This window comes from Amblyomma maculatum, chromosome 4 (genome assembly GCF_055883805.1).
Source record: "Amblyomma maculatum isolate TAMU_Amacu chromosome 4, ASM5588380v1, whole genome shotgun sequence".
Taxonomy (NCBI): domain Eukaryota; kingdom Metazoa; phylum Arthropoda; class Arachnida; order Ixodida; family Ixodidae; genus Amblyomma; species Amblyomma maculatum.
The window spans coordinates 134,472,123-134,486,877 of record NC_139347.1 but is presented as its reverse complement, the minus strand read 5'-3'; the positions used below and the strand labels follow the sequence as shown (position 1 = coordinate 134,486,877).

The 14,755-nt window shown below is 45.3% G+C and overlaps 1 protein-coding gene across 2 annotated transcripts in view; it reads right to left on the bottom strand.

Moving 5' to 3' along the window:
* Positions 1-14,755, bottom strand: part of LOC146192626 (uncharacterized) — a 56,964-nt gene that overhangs the window by 1,349 nt on the left and 40,860 nt on the right. For both annotated transcript variants that reach the window (XM_084602526.1, XM_084602527.1), the window contains 4 exons: positions 11,699-11,867; positions 9,212-9,493; positions 5,658-5,802; positions 1,315-1,584 (listed from right to left, as the gene is read on the bottom strand). In XM_084602526.1, the coding sequence (XP_084458652.1) occupies positions 1,315-1,584; positions 5,658-5,802; positions 9,212-9,493; positions 11,699-11,867 (866 nt within the window). The remainder of the gene's footprint in view (positions 1-1,314; positions 1,585-5,657; positions 5,803-9,211; positions 9,494-11,698; positions 11,868-14,755) is intronic.

Below are 14,755 nucleotides of genomic sequence, written 5' to 3'. Positions count from 1 at the left end.
CCTTGATTTTGACTAAGAATACGATATACGAAGTACTGCACGAGTTCAGGCGACGGTGACACAACGCAAAAAGCCAGCTAACGCCTTGACGAGCTCCTTATACATTCCTATAATAGCCACTTCGATGCAGCAACATGGAGGTTGTTGTCACACGTTCAGAGCAGAACGCGAACGACAAATAAAGATGTCTTTCCTGTGCCACTTTTGTATCGCGAAAAAAAGTTAGAGAAGAATGTAGAACTACATAAATATGAATCGCAGGAATATTCGTTCCCAAGTAACAAGGGAAACTTCGCATTGCGGATTTACCTCCCCGAGCTACTCACCAAAAGGCCCCGTAACCGCCGCCGCACAGCTTATCTTCCCTACTCACTGCGCACGCGGCTTATAGAAGTGTGCGATGCGTAAAGCGCTATACTGCCATGCTGTAGAATGTTCTCGTTAACCGTGGACCATACTGTAGTGACATCTCGAATGCACAGATATGCGGGTAGGTCTTCGAACAGCAAGTAATACAAATAAAAACACCATAATGCTTGCACATTTATTGCAGACGCAATATATGGCCAGAAATACATCATATAGCCCGGTAATTTTTTCTGTTGAGACGTATCTCCACGAGTATGTTTTACACTTAAGCCAGATTGCAGCCTTTTTTATAATACGCCCATTTGTATTCGTGTACGCCTTGCCTGTAATTGCTACGTGCATTGACTGAGAAGATGCTTTCAGAGAGGTGTAATGCCCCTTTATTAAAAGGGTGAATTTGAGCTCACAATTATACATTTCAGCAGATATTTTCAACGATTTACGCTTTACTTTTTGAAGATCACTAAAGCAATTTGAAGACTATATATAGTACGAATAGCTTGCACATCATTTTCGCTGCCCGTCCTATTTACTATCACTCATATAATTATATTTTCGCACTGATTTGCCTCCAGAGGTCTACTTTATTATTCTCCTCAAATTTCTTTAATGCGCATATGCGTGGTAATTGTTTTCTTTTTTTCTTTGAAATCATATAGCGCATATTCATCCTGATCTTTTTTCGTGTTCTTAGCACTGCGCATCTTGTCGTGGAATAAGCTTGCTCTGTTCATGGAGGCGTACAACTTATTATAGTATGATGACCACATAATTAACAAGAACTTCTACTTAGTCACCTTTCATTTTACTGAAATATGTAGCTTTTTCTCTGCGATTCTAAGCGCAAAAGCGGCTTGCATAAAACACTTCATTATTAACCCCATCTCGAGTATTTTCCAGTATCGCGCTCAATTATGACAGAAGACTGAAGTTCCAAGTACTCACGCTTCACAGTGTTCTTGATGCTTTCGGCGAGATACTGACGATCGCACTCATGTCCTTTTTCCGTGAGGATGACGGCCGCCGCGGGCGCCTCGCCCAACTCGCTGTGTGGTATTCCAACCACGCACACCTCGGCTATTTCAGCGCCGTACTCGCGAAGCAGCAGCTCCTCCAATTCGGCAGGAACCACCTGGTTGTCCATGCACTTTATCATCTGCTTCAGTCGGTCAACAATGTAGAAGCGTCCGTCTTCGTCATAGTAGCCAGCGTCGCCTGCGGGGAATAGGTGGGGGAGACTCAAGAGACGATCGCAGGCGACAATTTCTTCCGGGCCTTTCCGGACTACAGCAAATGTGGAATGTGTGCCATAATACCGAGAGTATCAAAGGGCTAACGCCCTTAGAACGCGCACCGATTTCTGGTTGGTGTCTGTGCTGATGTGTAGACGTGCGAATAGTCACATAGATTTTCTCTAAAAAGGAATAGGTCATTTAGCGGTATAGTCTAAATATATCGTGCGTTTCTCTGAAAGAGATAAAACTGCAGTCATAAGGTCGAAGCATCTGACCTGAAAACCCGAAAGGCGTTTCTCAAACGAGCAATGGCGGCAGCGGAAACCACTGGGGCCCCGTACTAGAGACTCCACCTAGTGTTTGTGAGGGGAAGGGCACTAAGACATACCCCAAAGTAACTTCCATGTAACTATCTCTTTTTAATAAACGTTTTTACCCCCGCCCCCTTTGCGTTATTTATTTCATGCAAATTTGTTTGCGTTCATTTTGGTTGTTATAACGCATAAGCGACTAAGCCTCTCATGCGCCAAGAGGAAGGTTGTAATGTGTTTTTATAGCAATAAAGAGAATCGGTGCATTAAAAACTATACCGTGTTGAGAAAGCGTCCTTGTTTTAGGAAACTGGTAACTGATGATAAATATATAATTCATTTCTTTCATAAGAGTAGGCTAGGGTGAAACGAGATGGTAAAATTGTAAAACAAAAACAGTAATGCGCTTCCTATGCAGTGTCTGGAGTTAAGGGCACTATGTGTATGTGGTTAATAATGAGCACATCTGTGCATACTTCACAGGCCTCTTTAAGCCTCTTTACTTCAAGCATACTTCAATCCTCTTTTTTCAATGCCGTGCTATGCGCTTTGTGTACCGATGAGATGCAATTATTTTCGAGCACGCACCTTCCCTTGCGCGGCCACTGTACCTTCGAACAATCCTGTCGGCAAGGTTGTTTCTCTTGACTTCCTCTTAACCCGGCACATGTATCGCATTCTACCTGTTGGCCGTTATGCGCCTATGAGGTACTGAGCGTATATGGAAAGGAATAATGGTTCCAGGGCTTACTTTCCGCAATGAGGTTTTGTCCCAAACTGCAAGGTAATATCGAGTTTAGAAAAGTATCAGAGAGCTGTTGGACTATTCACTCTGTGTGCCCGTGGGAAAACTACAAACAAGGCGGTATACATCTGGGCGTATATAGACAAAAAACGGTTTAGTTTGGGTGTATGTGGTCTAGCGTCCCAAAGCGACTCAGGCTATGAGAAACGCCGTAGTGCACGGTTTCTGAAATCTCAACCATCTATGGTTTTTTAACGCCCATTTACATCACACAGCACACGGGCGCCTTGCTTTTCGCCTCCATCGAAAAGCCCCCACTGCGCGCCCGGTATTCGGCCCCGCATGGTTGGGCGCAGCGTCCTTTTACTGGAAAGGTAAGAGTTGAATACTATGTTAAAAACGCCTGAGCAAGTTGGACGATAAGAGGTCGGCAATAAAGATATTTAAATTTACATGCCGAAAAGTGTTGGCTCACATTGAAAGAAAATTACTTTTAAAAAAAACTAACTAGTAAGCGTGCCGGATACACTAATGATCAAATAAAGAATTTTAAACGACGTGCAAAACAGCTGAATGTAGACACGTAGAAAAGGAACTGTGTGAAAACTATAGAGAAATTGGAAAAAGCAGATAAATAAGCAATTTTTCTGACAACTGAAGAGGTAGTGCCCTATATTATTTAGGTAGATCAGTGTGTCTTAGAAAAGAAGCAGCTACAAAATGTTGCTTTACGCTTCTCAGAAGGCGCTTCCTTGCAGATGACCCGTGTAACTTGTTCCATACTGGTGACAAAAAGCCTCCTTGCCCTTTTATTTTGTAGAGCGTCAGTTCTATCCAATGCAAAGGCCGACTTTCAAATTGATACGACAATCTCACCTTCAGCCAGTCTCATAATCAAACCTTTATTGATAAACCGCAGTAACCTAGGCGTTGACGCTTGACCTTTGACATTCACATCTGATTTTTTTGTCGTCAGGTGCCTACGTGTCCTTGTATTTGAAAGTGGACGCAAAAACCTGCTCACACATTTGTATTTGGCTTTGCACTTGCAAGTGGTCGCGTGCTGTAGCCCTTGGATTAACTACACCACGGATAAAAGTGGGTGTGGACGACTATGTCCAAAGCAAATTGCGAGACGTTGGTAGATAACACACGACGAGAAAGGCTGCTACGGTGGCCGTCCGGTCTAAAGCGAGACGGATTTGTTTCCTACGCAATGGGTTGAAAATCCGGGTAATTACATGTATATGAACATTTTATTTTCAGACTTTTTCGGAGGTGTCGCCTCAAACAAGGATTGCTTGATGTGTCCTAAGTTCGGCGACAGTGGTGTTCGCCCCACTTACTCGGAAAAAGAAACACCAAAAGCGTTTCTATGACTGTGGAGTATGCTTAAAAACACAATTTCGAATAATCAGTCCGTATAGGTCACGACGACCACGAGTAGAAGCAAGCTGCTCTGAGAGCTTAAGGAAGCATCGGCGATTGAAAATGGTGGACAAGCACGCGTCAGCGTGCTTTCAGGCATTTAAAAAAAATCTTTTTGCGCAGAATATAATCCAGAAATCGCTGCTTCATCACCTTTTTGGAGTGAACGAAAAGAAAATATAATGTCATTGTGATATATGTTGTTATTCTCAATAGTAAAAATGGCGGTAACGTTTGGGTTGCTGTTCTCCCGTATACGTTTCCGTCCATGATGGTGACACTGCGCACTTGCTTTAAGCTCACCTTATTACCAAACTGACGTCACGCAAACACACCGACAGCCGACCCCCGCCAAGTTTACATTTGCCGAAGGATTGTAATGCTGGCATATATAATAGTCTACCCTGTAAGTATAGGATATAGACTAGAGAAAAGGCCAAAACGAAGGTGAATCAAACAAAATTTGATCTGAACATCACGAAACGCCGAACACAAATACCTAATATATTCAAGACAAATATCGAAGGCAAGTGTAGAAACAACGCTTATTGGAGCTGATTTCCTAACCTCATCACCTACGCAATCTGCAGCTTGGATATCGCCGAGAGTACCGTACACTCAGCAGGAAAGTTGCGGTCTGTCCTAAAGCAGTATGGAGAAGCTGGCAAGGAACTCCCCTTGGCGATACACCTACCTAACACAGTTGAGAGTCTTCCAGTGCGTCCATGTCATAGAGTTTTATATTTGTATGGTTTGGTACATGAGACCGCGTCCTGATGCCACTGAGGCTATCACCGACGTTGTAGATCTATTGACGCTGAGCCTCCGTGGTCAAGTACGACTCCAAGGTCAGTTTTTCAAAGATCCGTGTTTATTTCTTTACGCAGCTCGCTTCAGTTGTCCTTGACTCCAGTAGTGAGCATTCGGCAGAGAGATTGGTGCGCTCGATTACACGGCACACGGGCGCTTCTAGAGTTCAGCAAAGTCTTATATTTCTACGCCATCGAGACCCCGGGGCCAATGAGCGTTATCCGAATACATGAGAACTGGTCAAAGAAATAACCTTGAGAAACGGCTGCCTGTGAACAGCCTGGATTTTGGTAAGTCGTCGACGTATCGTTAAAAGGCAACTCTAGGTATCTTGAAGAAGTAAAGACGAACTTAGTTCTTTATTGCCAAAGGTAAGCACTGCATTTCACGGGAAGTATGTTATGTTCACTTACGTGTGCGCACTTGGCCATTTCAGAACACAAAATTTTGATGGTGACACTGCGCTCTTGTTTTAAGCGCACCTTATTTTTTTAAAACGTTTCGGCTTTTTGTTCACGCTTGCTTTGTATGTTTTTGAATGTTCCTGCTTAGATATTGTATATGTTCTACTATGGCTCTGTTCTTTTTCCTAGAAACTAATATTTTAGGCGGCCTGGGTTAGACTACATATAATCGCTAGCTTGCTCCCCATAGCATGACGTACTATTAATACAAAGTGAATGTTCGGATCAACATCTTTTCGAACACCTATTTAGTAGGTGAAGGACAAAAGGAAGTCGATATCCAGTTACTGCGTACCTGATCTGTACCAGCCTTCCTCGTCAATGAGCTTGGCGGTTTCCTTGGGCCTCTTGTGATACCTTTTCACCGCTGAGGAATTGCGGTAGTAGATCTCTCCTGTTTGATGTGGTCCAAGTTTATGGCCAGTGGCCAAATCCACCACCTAGAATTTACCAAAGATGGCATCAGATGCTATGCAGAAAAAATACGAATTAGACTTTGGCAGAAAACGAAAACGCCGAAAACTAGCAACAACTCTCGGTGGCGTTTTACCATTCCTCCGTATATTATTGCGAAGGCAATACTGTTCTAGGTTTCGAGCATTCAGCGCAGCGCGGCGGGTTACACGTCTTACCCACGTCACGCTGTGACTTCACACCCGACGTGACACACGGGCTGGCAGCAGCTGCCAACTTGGGTCTCTCGTTTAACGTGGGACAGTTATGTCAGAATCAGCCTGCTAGGACCCTGGCATTCGCGTTACCCCTATAGGCTACTACGGCACGTTCATATCGGTTGGTTAAAGCGGGGCTTTATATGTGGGTTGAGGAAGAAGAAAAAGAGAAGAACGCTCGGTCACCCGCAGTCGCTCAATATTTGGTTCAGCAGCGTTGAACCCTTGTAATTTTTATTTGCCTGCGTTCAAAACTCGCAAGTCAGTTGCTACGAGCAGCATGGTTTGCATTCTTTAAATGCGGTCAATATTTAACAGTACATCATTTCTAAAATACATTTTTTTATTGTTATATGAAAATATTTAGCGCATTGAAATTTGTGGTACATCTTCCTTCCAGTGGCACTGGACAAGAGATTTAGTAGAGATTCGGAATCTGGTAGCTTCGCTGCTCCCTCGCTCTGAGGGAGCACCCTTTCCCAAAGCAAGATGAATGGTTTCTTAGGCTGCCACGACGAAATTAGTTTTCGAAGAAATAAAATGCTCCATTGACCTTTCTTGTGGCCTACAGCATGCACTGAAGTCCTCTCTTTTTAACCGGAGGCCGACGCTGGTCACACACTGCTTACACTACATCAATAAGGACGCCTTTATTTGCTAGCATAGTATTCGTTGGACAGGGTCGAGTGGAGTGATCGCCTGGTGAACCTCTTCCGAAATCATCTGCGAAAGGGAGGATGCTTGTAGAGGGAGTGTCGTTGAAAATAGTTTTTGCTGCTCGCGTACGACTGCCGGTATCTTCTCGTGGAGCACCTAATGAATACGAGTGTCGACGAGGGCAGCAGCCGTTGGGAAAGACGGCAGCTCATAGTGCTTAGATCGCATTTAGAGCGTCTTCTCTATGGTAGTGGCTACGGACACAGTTCCTCGATGGTTGTGGGGGGACACTGCACTAAGCCAACTAAGATCTGCTCTTTAATTCCCCTTGTGAGATACCTGAAATTTTCTACTCGGACATGTTGGGATCATCCCGACAGAATATATTCAACATATCCTCCAAGTAAACGAGGACTCTCTCGTCGGGAAGCTGAACTCTTGTCTTCAGGAGCAGCTTGGCACGTTCCTTTCGCAGGAAAGTGGGGTAAGCTTGCAGGAGCTGGTCCTTAAGGAACTCAGTGTTGTTATAGTGGCCACATGACTTTCAAACCATGTTATAGCTGCTCCTTCAGACTAAAAAAATGCACGAGTCAGCTTCTAATCATTGGCCAGAGTTTGTATTGGGCTACGCACTCAAATTCATCTAGCCAGACTTCCGGACCCGTCTTTTTGGAAAGTCTTGGAAAATCGGTACCTCCGGCGGCTGGTGCAACACGGACAGCGCCGAGGTATCGACTTGCATGATTATAGGTATTTGCGTAGTCATCGAAGTTAATGCTGGAACATATTTCAGAAGAGGGCAAATAAGGGTTCGTTGGTACATGATCAAGAATGGAAAGAAACAGCGCTACTAAGACAAGACAGGAGGGCAACCACATGCGCTGACTAGCAGCCAAATGATTTATTGTAACAAGTGAGGCAGCATATAAGGGAAAATAGGGTAAGTTAAAAATAAGGGACAAAAAGTATTTCACAACCACACACGCGATTGAAACCCTATTAACACCGATTAAGATACGCGCATTCTTTTGCGCAGAGATCTATCGACGGGCTGCTGATGCATAGGTGAACTAGCTTTTTATACTGTAGGCCTCGGAAATGAGCCTCGTGGTCTCGTCTCTATACCGGGCGATGATAACGGTCCGAATGAGATCAGCTTCACGATCTTCACATTCTCCACAATACATGGCCAAATGGTTTTTTGCGTGACATCTTCTATATATCCTTTGCATGCTCACGTAATCGGTCATTCATGCAGCGTCCAGTCTCACAGATGTCAAAAGAGGCGCATGACGTCGGAATCTTATAAACAACGCCAATTCAACAAGGAACAGACTTTATCTTGGCTTCTTTTGGCAGACTCTTTTTTTCTTTCCACCCTCTTTCACCCACTTGCACGAACCGGTTAGTTTGTTCCCGGACGAAAAAGACAACCTAATGCCTGATTTGCTTACGATCTTTTTCAGGTTGTGCGAAACTTGGTGCACGTATAGGGAACACATATTATTTTCTTTTTCTCCAACTGGCGAGCATCGCTGCGCTTGCTCTTACGCATTCCACATTCGGCAAGCAAAGATTCTGCTACATTTGACACCATCTTCAGAGGGCATCCTGCTGCACATAGCCGTTTTACCTGCGCATTAAAGCTGGCTGTTGTTTGATGCATGTCTTGGCAATTCCACGCTTAACAATCTTTCATTTAGCCGAATGAGTCGAACAGGATAACTGCGACACAAGCAAGTTTCTTTTCACTGCTGTGTAGCAGCAGTCGCCGGTGCGTCGAGGCTCATCTGACCTTCTTTTATACATAAGCTCCTCTGCTAAGTTGATACCTTAGTTAATGATATAGGCATTTCGTATTGAGACAAACCGATTTACTGTAGGCAATTCTACGTGTAGCTAGTGTAATAAAGCGCTGCTCAATTTCCAAGCGTCGTCTGCTGTGGCGCCGATGAGAAATAATAATACAAGCCTAGCGACGGCCGGGGAGTGCGCTTGGCCAGAGCGCCCGTACGCCGCGCTTTCATGATTCATAATGTTGAATTTAGGGCGTTAAGGCTGAAGCGGCTTAAGCAGAATACCACAGAATGTGTTATAGATGCTATCATGGGAGAGTACGGCATGAAAATGACTGACTAGATTAGCTGATCTGATATGTACTACTAACATCTGAACAGTCTACCAAATAAACAGTTACTTTGTGGTTGAGGAATACTGCAGCTATCTGTGACACGCCGTAACTATAGTAAGGTGTTGTGCATTGAAGAGTTGCGTAGATGCACTGGCGGATATCTAGGGCCGGAAAGACAGCAACAATATTGGGCGGATCGTTTTCGCGGCTTGAGCTTTTAGTCCTGGTATATATGAATCGAGATTATGCGTAAGACACAAAACGACAGCCGTATGAGGTTTGTTTTGAATTAGTATAAGCCAGGGGCAGATTTATCTTACCGCAAAGCGGTTTTGGTATAATAAGGCACCAAAAGCCTCCTCGTTTTGGGAGTACACTGTCTGAACCTACCTTCATCTCAACCATGGTTGTGGGAATGCCAACATCGTTGTCGATGTGCTGCTTGTCAGTTTTGGGCTGACTGGTAAGAATACCGCAGGCCTCGGTCATACCGTACATGTTCAGGAAGTTCTCGACACCGGAGAATGCTTGGCGAGCTGCTTCAGCCACAGTTGTCGGGAGAACGCTTCCACCTACGGCGATGCCCCGCATGCTTGGTAGACCTCGTCCTGTACGCTGCATCTCGCGCACCATGCCTTGTAGCTCGGACGGGAATAAGAATGCAGCTGTCGCCTGTGCAGAACGAGTTTTATGGATTTAGCCCAGTGGTGACTGCGCTTGTGTGACGCTCTTAAGCGTTCCTTCACGTGATCTTGAAAACGTAGCTGACAATAGTGGAAATTTGGGAAAATCGGTATTGATCCATGACGTGGAAGAGAGTGCAAAGTCAAGACAACGAACAAAGGATAGAAACACACACCTCCGCATCAAGCTGAAATGCAGGAAGAATTGAGAAACTAAAACGTTTCAGGTCACAGCCGCACAACTTGATTCCTGAATAGCAAGACAATAAAATGAAGGCTGCGAGAAGCGTGCAGAAAAGCGAATCATGCTCTTTTGAGCCACAATATTCGTACCAGAAACTTTTTCACCTTGTCGTCTGTTATGCAAACGACGAAGATAAGTCTCTCAAAACGTTTCCACAAAGTTGCACCCAAGGCGGAGCGAAGCACATTACTCGGGGCATTCATTAAGGCCCCGGATACGTTACATTGCTTATGCAGCAACAGCGAAAAAAAAGATACCCAGACAGAAGACACACCCCGCACAAGAATCTGATCAAATTTTTACGTGTCATCTCTAGCCGATCAATGTGGTCTTTGCGTTGATAGGCTGTTTTATACAATATGCCAATGAGCATACACATGCTTCTGAGATTGCATCTTACGAAATCGGTGCACTTGCCACTAACGCGCACATTTTGCTTCTCAATAGCAAGATTCTTCTTACCTAACATTTTTAACGCGCTTGTCTATGCTAGAGATGCAACTGGCCGCAACATAAGATTTATTCACTTAAAAGTTCATCCGGTTCGCGGTACACGCCTGGTCGTAATCTCTTACTGGTTGCTTAAAACAAAAATAGCAAACATGTGGTGCTAAAACTCGCTTTCTGCCAAAACATACACTAGCAATTGATGAAAAGAGAACTTTCTAATTAACATTTACATGCCAAAGCTCTTCAGGACGGCGCGAAAAAACAGATGAAGCAATAACGACATCGCTTGGAATGGCTTTGCAGCCCGTTTGTCTTCGCTACTGAGTGCAATTTAAACACGAAGATTCTTGTCGCCCGATCGTCGAATGCTCTTCGTTATCGCCGATAACATAACCTTAAATCGATACCGTAACCAGCCACCTACCGGCTGTGTTCGGTAGGAGCAGAGAGAAGCACCGCTATAGCCCCGCCTGGCTACCTGTGAAGGAGGAGGTTACTATGAAGGAGGAGTAACACGGAACGTGAGCCGATGCTGCGAAGAAAACCCGAAAGGTGACTGCTGCGACAGTAGATGTTTATGGCGGATACAGAGGATTGGCACGTTAGGAGAACGAGAATAAATTTTTGAGAGTCAATGCACACTACATAACAGATATTCAGCTTTCTGCGAGAAGACAAACTCAGTGCAGACGAAATGAGCGACAATTTCAGAGCATTAATTACTGATTGCTTGGAAGACGTAGGCGACAAGATAGCTAGAGATGACATCGTAAAGTATCTGGAGAGAAGAAAGATCTGATTAAAAACACTACTGAATTACAGCATTTAACCTAATAAGCAGGACATATCTAGTACGCTGCTATTAAAGTTGATCAGCAAGCGCAAAGTATCAGACAAAGTATAATAGGGAGAAGACTGAGTATGCTCTGATGGGCAGCGATAGCCTAAATCGGTCAAAAGGAAACTAGGAATAGTCAAAACTAAGATCTATACGGTAAGATACAAGGCCGGCAGTATCATTACTAGGATGGATAAGGTAGTCAAACTTTCGAATCAGTTTTAGATATGTACAGTAGCTAAAGTAACCAGAATGATAATGAGAATCCCAGAAATGCAGATCAATGCGACGTTCCAGTTTCGCGCTGACCCAATAATACAGCCATGAGCAACAGGTGTAGAGGACACGTCTCGGAGGATTTCGTTTCTGAATCGTACTCGTAACAGGAGAAGGTGGAAGGCCGAAAGGACAGAAGAAAGAATGGTCTACGGAAATATATTAGCCGTAGACAGCAGATGGGAGGACTGGTTGCAGTCGTGTAGGTGTATTTTACCCCATTTCAAATATAGCTCGTTGAATCATGACTACACCAAAAAGAAGTCGGATAAGACGTCACATTTAGACTACAAGAGATGCAGAAAGCAGTGTGCGGAATGAGATTGGCATTGTTATTTGCACCTGGAAAGTAAGCTCACTGCAAGTTACAAATCCTAGCTAGGTACCTTGTACTTATCCACAGCGTCCATGATCTCTAGAGGTGTCAGCCCACTCGGTATCACAGCACATGTCGTGCCGTCCATTAGGGCAGCGAAGATTATAACCATCCCCGATCCATGCATGATTGGACACTGTCCAAGCAGAACATCGTTTTCTCCCCACGGCAGATGAAGCCTGCGGAGAAGGGCGTAACATGGTAGACCTCAGAACTACTATACTGTTATATGCACATGGCAGATTTCACACCTCGTGCGCTACCCTAAAGTGGCTAAATGCTTCCTGAGCATTTGTTTCCCTACTTTGTAAATATTAGTACCGAGAGAAATGCAACGTACGTACAACCACAACACTCGCTCCTAGCGACGTCTTGCAGTTAGTGTTCAAGTCAACGCAATGATCTGATGCCTTCATTTCTTGTATGTACCTGGTAATAGTAGTGACTTCTATGGGTAACAGTCAAATGAAAGCAACGTAACATGTGTCATGTGCCATCATGTAGTCTGTTTTGTTATTGCATAACACCACACCCCGATGACACTACACTCCGTTTCAATCGTCAGATGCGATGCCGCAAAGGCTGTGCAAATATATAGTTCACACCAAAAAATAAAATGAGAAGGATCGCTCCGCGCTGGCTTTATCATGGAAAACTTAAAATGTACAAACCTTTCACGCTTTTTAGATGAAACATACACAGGGAAACGTTCTGCATGAGGCAGAAATGCAACGCTCTTGATCGTGGAACGCATTTCGCCCAATCCATGCTTTCATATGCTCTCCATGACGAGATCTACTGTGATAACCCAAAAAATACAATGTATACTTTTAAAGATTTTGCTTATTTCTGTCGACTTGCATCCAGCTGATGACAAATACATTGTACTGTATGGAGCCAGTAGGCAAACGTTTTATTATTTTTCGCTGACTGCAAAAAATTTACAATTTTGCGTATGAGAGGTGTGTCGGATTCCGGGATGGCAAACGGTACATGGTCCAAATAATGACACTCTCCACACAGGAGGGTTCTAGGCATGTAACGTCTGGCGAGTTTCAAGCGACAGCGTAATGAGCTCTTCATCCGAAAAGCCATAGCCATCGCCCAGAACTGAGACCCGTGAGCCGGAAACATGCTGCAAAAATACGCAAAAAAATAAAAAAAATCCTAGAGGGCACTTTGGACCGCTACATTTGTTCTTGTGGCTGTAGGAAGAAGGAAACGAAAATGCACGGGCCTGCTACGTAGCTGAGCCACCTCCGCTGCCTCGTGCGGACCGAAGAAAAAATCAAAGAAGGCCCCGCCCACCGGGGTGGTGCAGTAGTAAGTCGCCCGACTATTGTGCCGGAGTACCCGGTTTCGATCCCGAGCTCGGCGGCTGCGTTTCGATGGAGGCGAAAGGAAGAGGCGTCCGTGGGCTGTGCGATGCCAGCGCACGTTAAAGATCCCCAGGTGGTCGAAATTACTCCGTCGCCCTCCACTACGGCTCCTCTTTCTCTTTTTACACTTTCACTCCCATCTTCCTCCCTTCTCTTACGGCGCGGTTCAGGTACCCACAGCTACAAGTGTGACAGATACTGCGTCTTTCCCTCCCTCTGAACCAATTAATATTATCATTATTATTATTTAAAAGAAAGAAGAGAAAGACGCGTGCCGTAACAACTGCCGTCGTCCACCCCCGAAGCATTGGCGGGTGCAATGACGGCCTACAACGGATAATTCAGTGGCAGAGTAGCCCCCGCCACAAGTGGCGGTGATCTACCAGTCCCAGTCCCATCTGGGGAGAGACCATCTCCCCTAATGGGGCTGGTAGATCACAGCCGCTTGCCGTGGGGGCTAGCCTGCCAACGAATTTTTATCTGTTGTAGGCCGTCATTGCACCTGCCACCGCTTCGGTGGTGGACGACGGCTGTTGTTGCGGCGCGCGTCTTTCTCTTCCTTTTTTCTCTATTTTCTCTTCTGTCTGCACGAGGCCGCGGAGGTGGCTCAGCTACAGAGCCAGTAGCAGGCCCGTACATTTTTTTCCTTCTTCCTACAGCCACAATAACAACAACGCTGACATCACACAGCACACGGACGCACAGCACACGGACCGCCTCCATCGAAACGCAGCCACCGCGGTCGCGATCGAATCCGGGTACTCCGGCACAGTAGTCGGGCGTCTTACCACTGCACCTTCCCGCGGGACACGGCGGGAATTATGAAGAGCATTTCATGATCCCAGGCGTGGCGGCTTAAAACGCTGGGCTCCAAGCTGGTTGGGGATCCAAGATATGGAGTTCCGATTCCCAGTGGAGATAATGTTTATTCATTTATTTAAGCGAAGCTTCACTAGGCTAGTGAACACCGGGTCTTGCGTGGGTGTGTGGTCACTTTTATCCACAGCTGCGCATGCGCGAACTCGCCGAGTGACGTCGCTAAGAGAGGCGCAGGTTCTCTCCCCGTTCCTTTTCAACACGGTGATGAGGGGCCTCCTGGAATCTCTGAGAAGCATAAAGGGGCTAAATTCCAGTATTTATGTGAATGACATCAATCTTTGAATTAACCAAGGAAGTGATGCGAGCATTGCGGAGCGCCTGCAGGCTGCGGCGGACACTATAGTAGACTACGCTGCCAGTAGGGATCTATCATGTTCGCCGCAAAAATCGGAATTATTCAGCTTTAACCCAAAGTCACTCCGATGCAAGCGCAGCTGAGAATTTGACATTAAAGTAGAAGCGAAACCAGTTCCAAAGGTAGATTAAATCAGAATTTTAGGGCTATTCATTCAGAAGGATGGATATAATGATGAAACAATCAAAAAGCTAGAGGGATTCGCCACGCAAGCCATTGGAACATTTAGAAGGATCGCGTTGAAAGGGCGAGGCCTGAAGGAAAGAAGCTTGCTTAAACTAACCCAAGCCTACGTAATACGTCGCGTGAGCTATGTCACGCCGTTCTTAAACATCAAGTCGGAGAAGAAGAAGAGATTAGACTCTCTGATTCGACGGTGCATAAAGAGGGCCCTGGGCTTACTAATTACCACATCCACAGTCCTTTTTATGGGAGTGCAAAATAGCTGGGACGA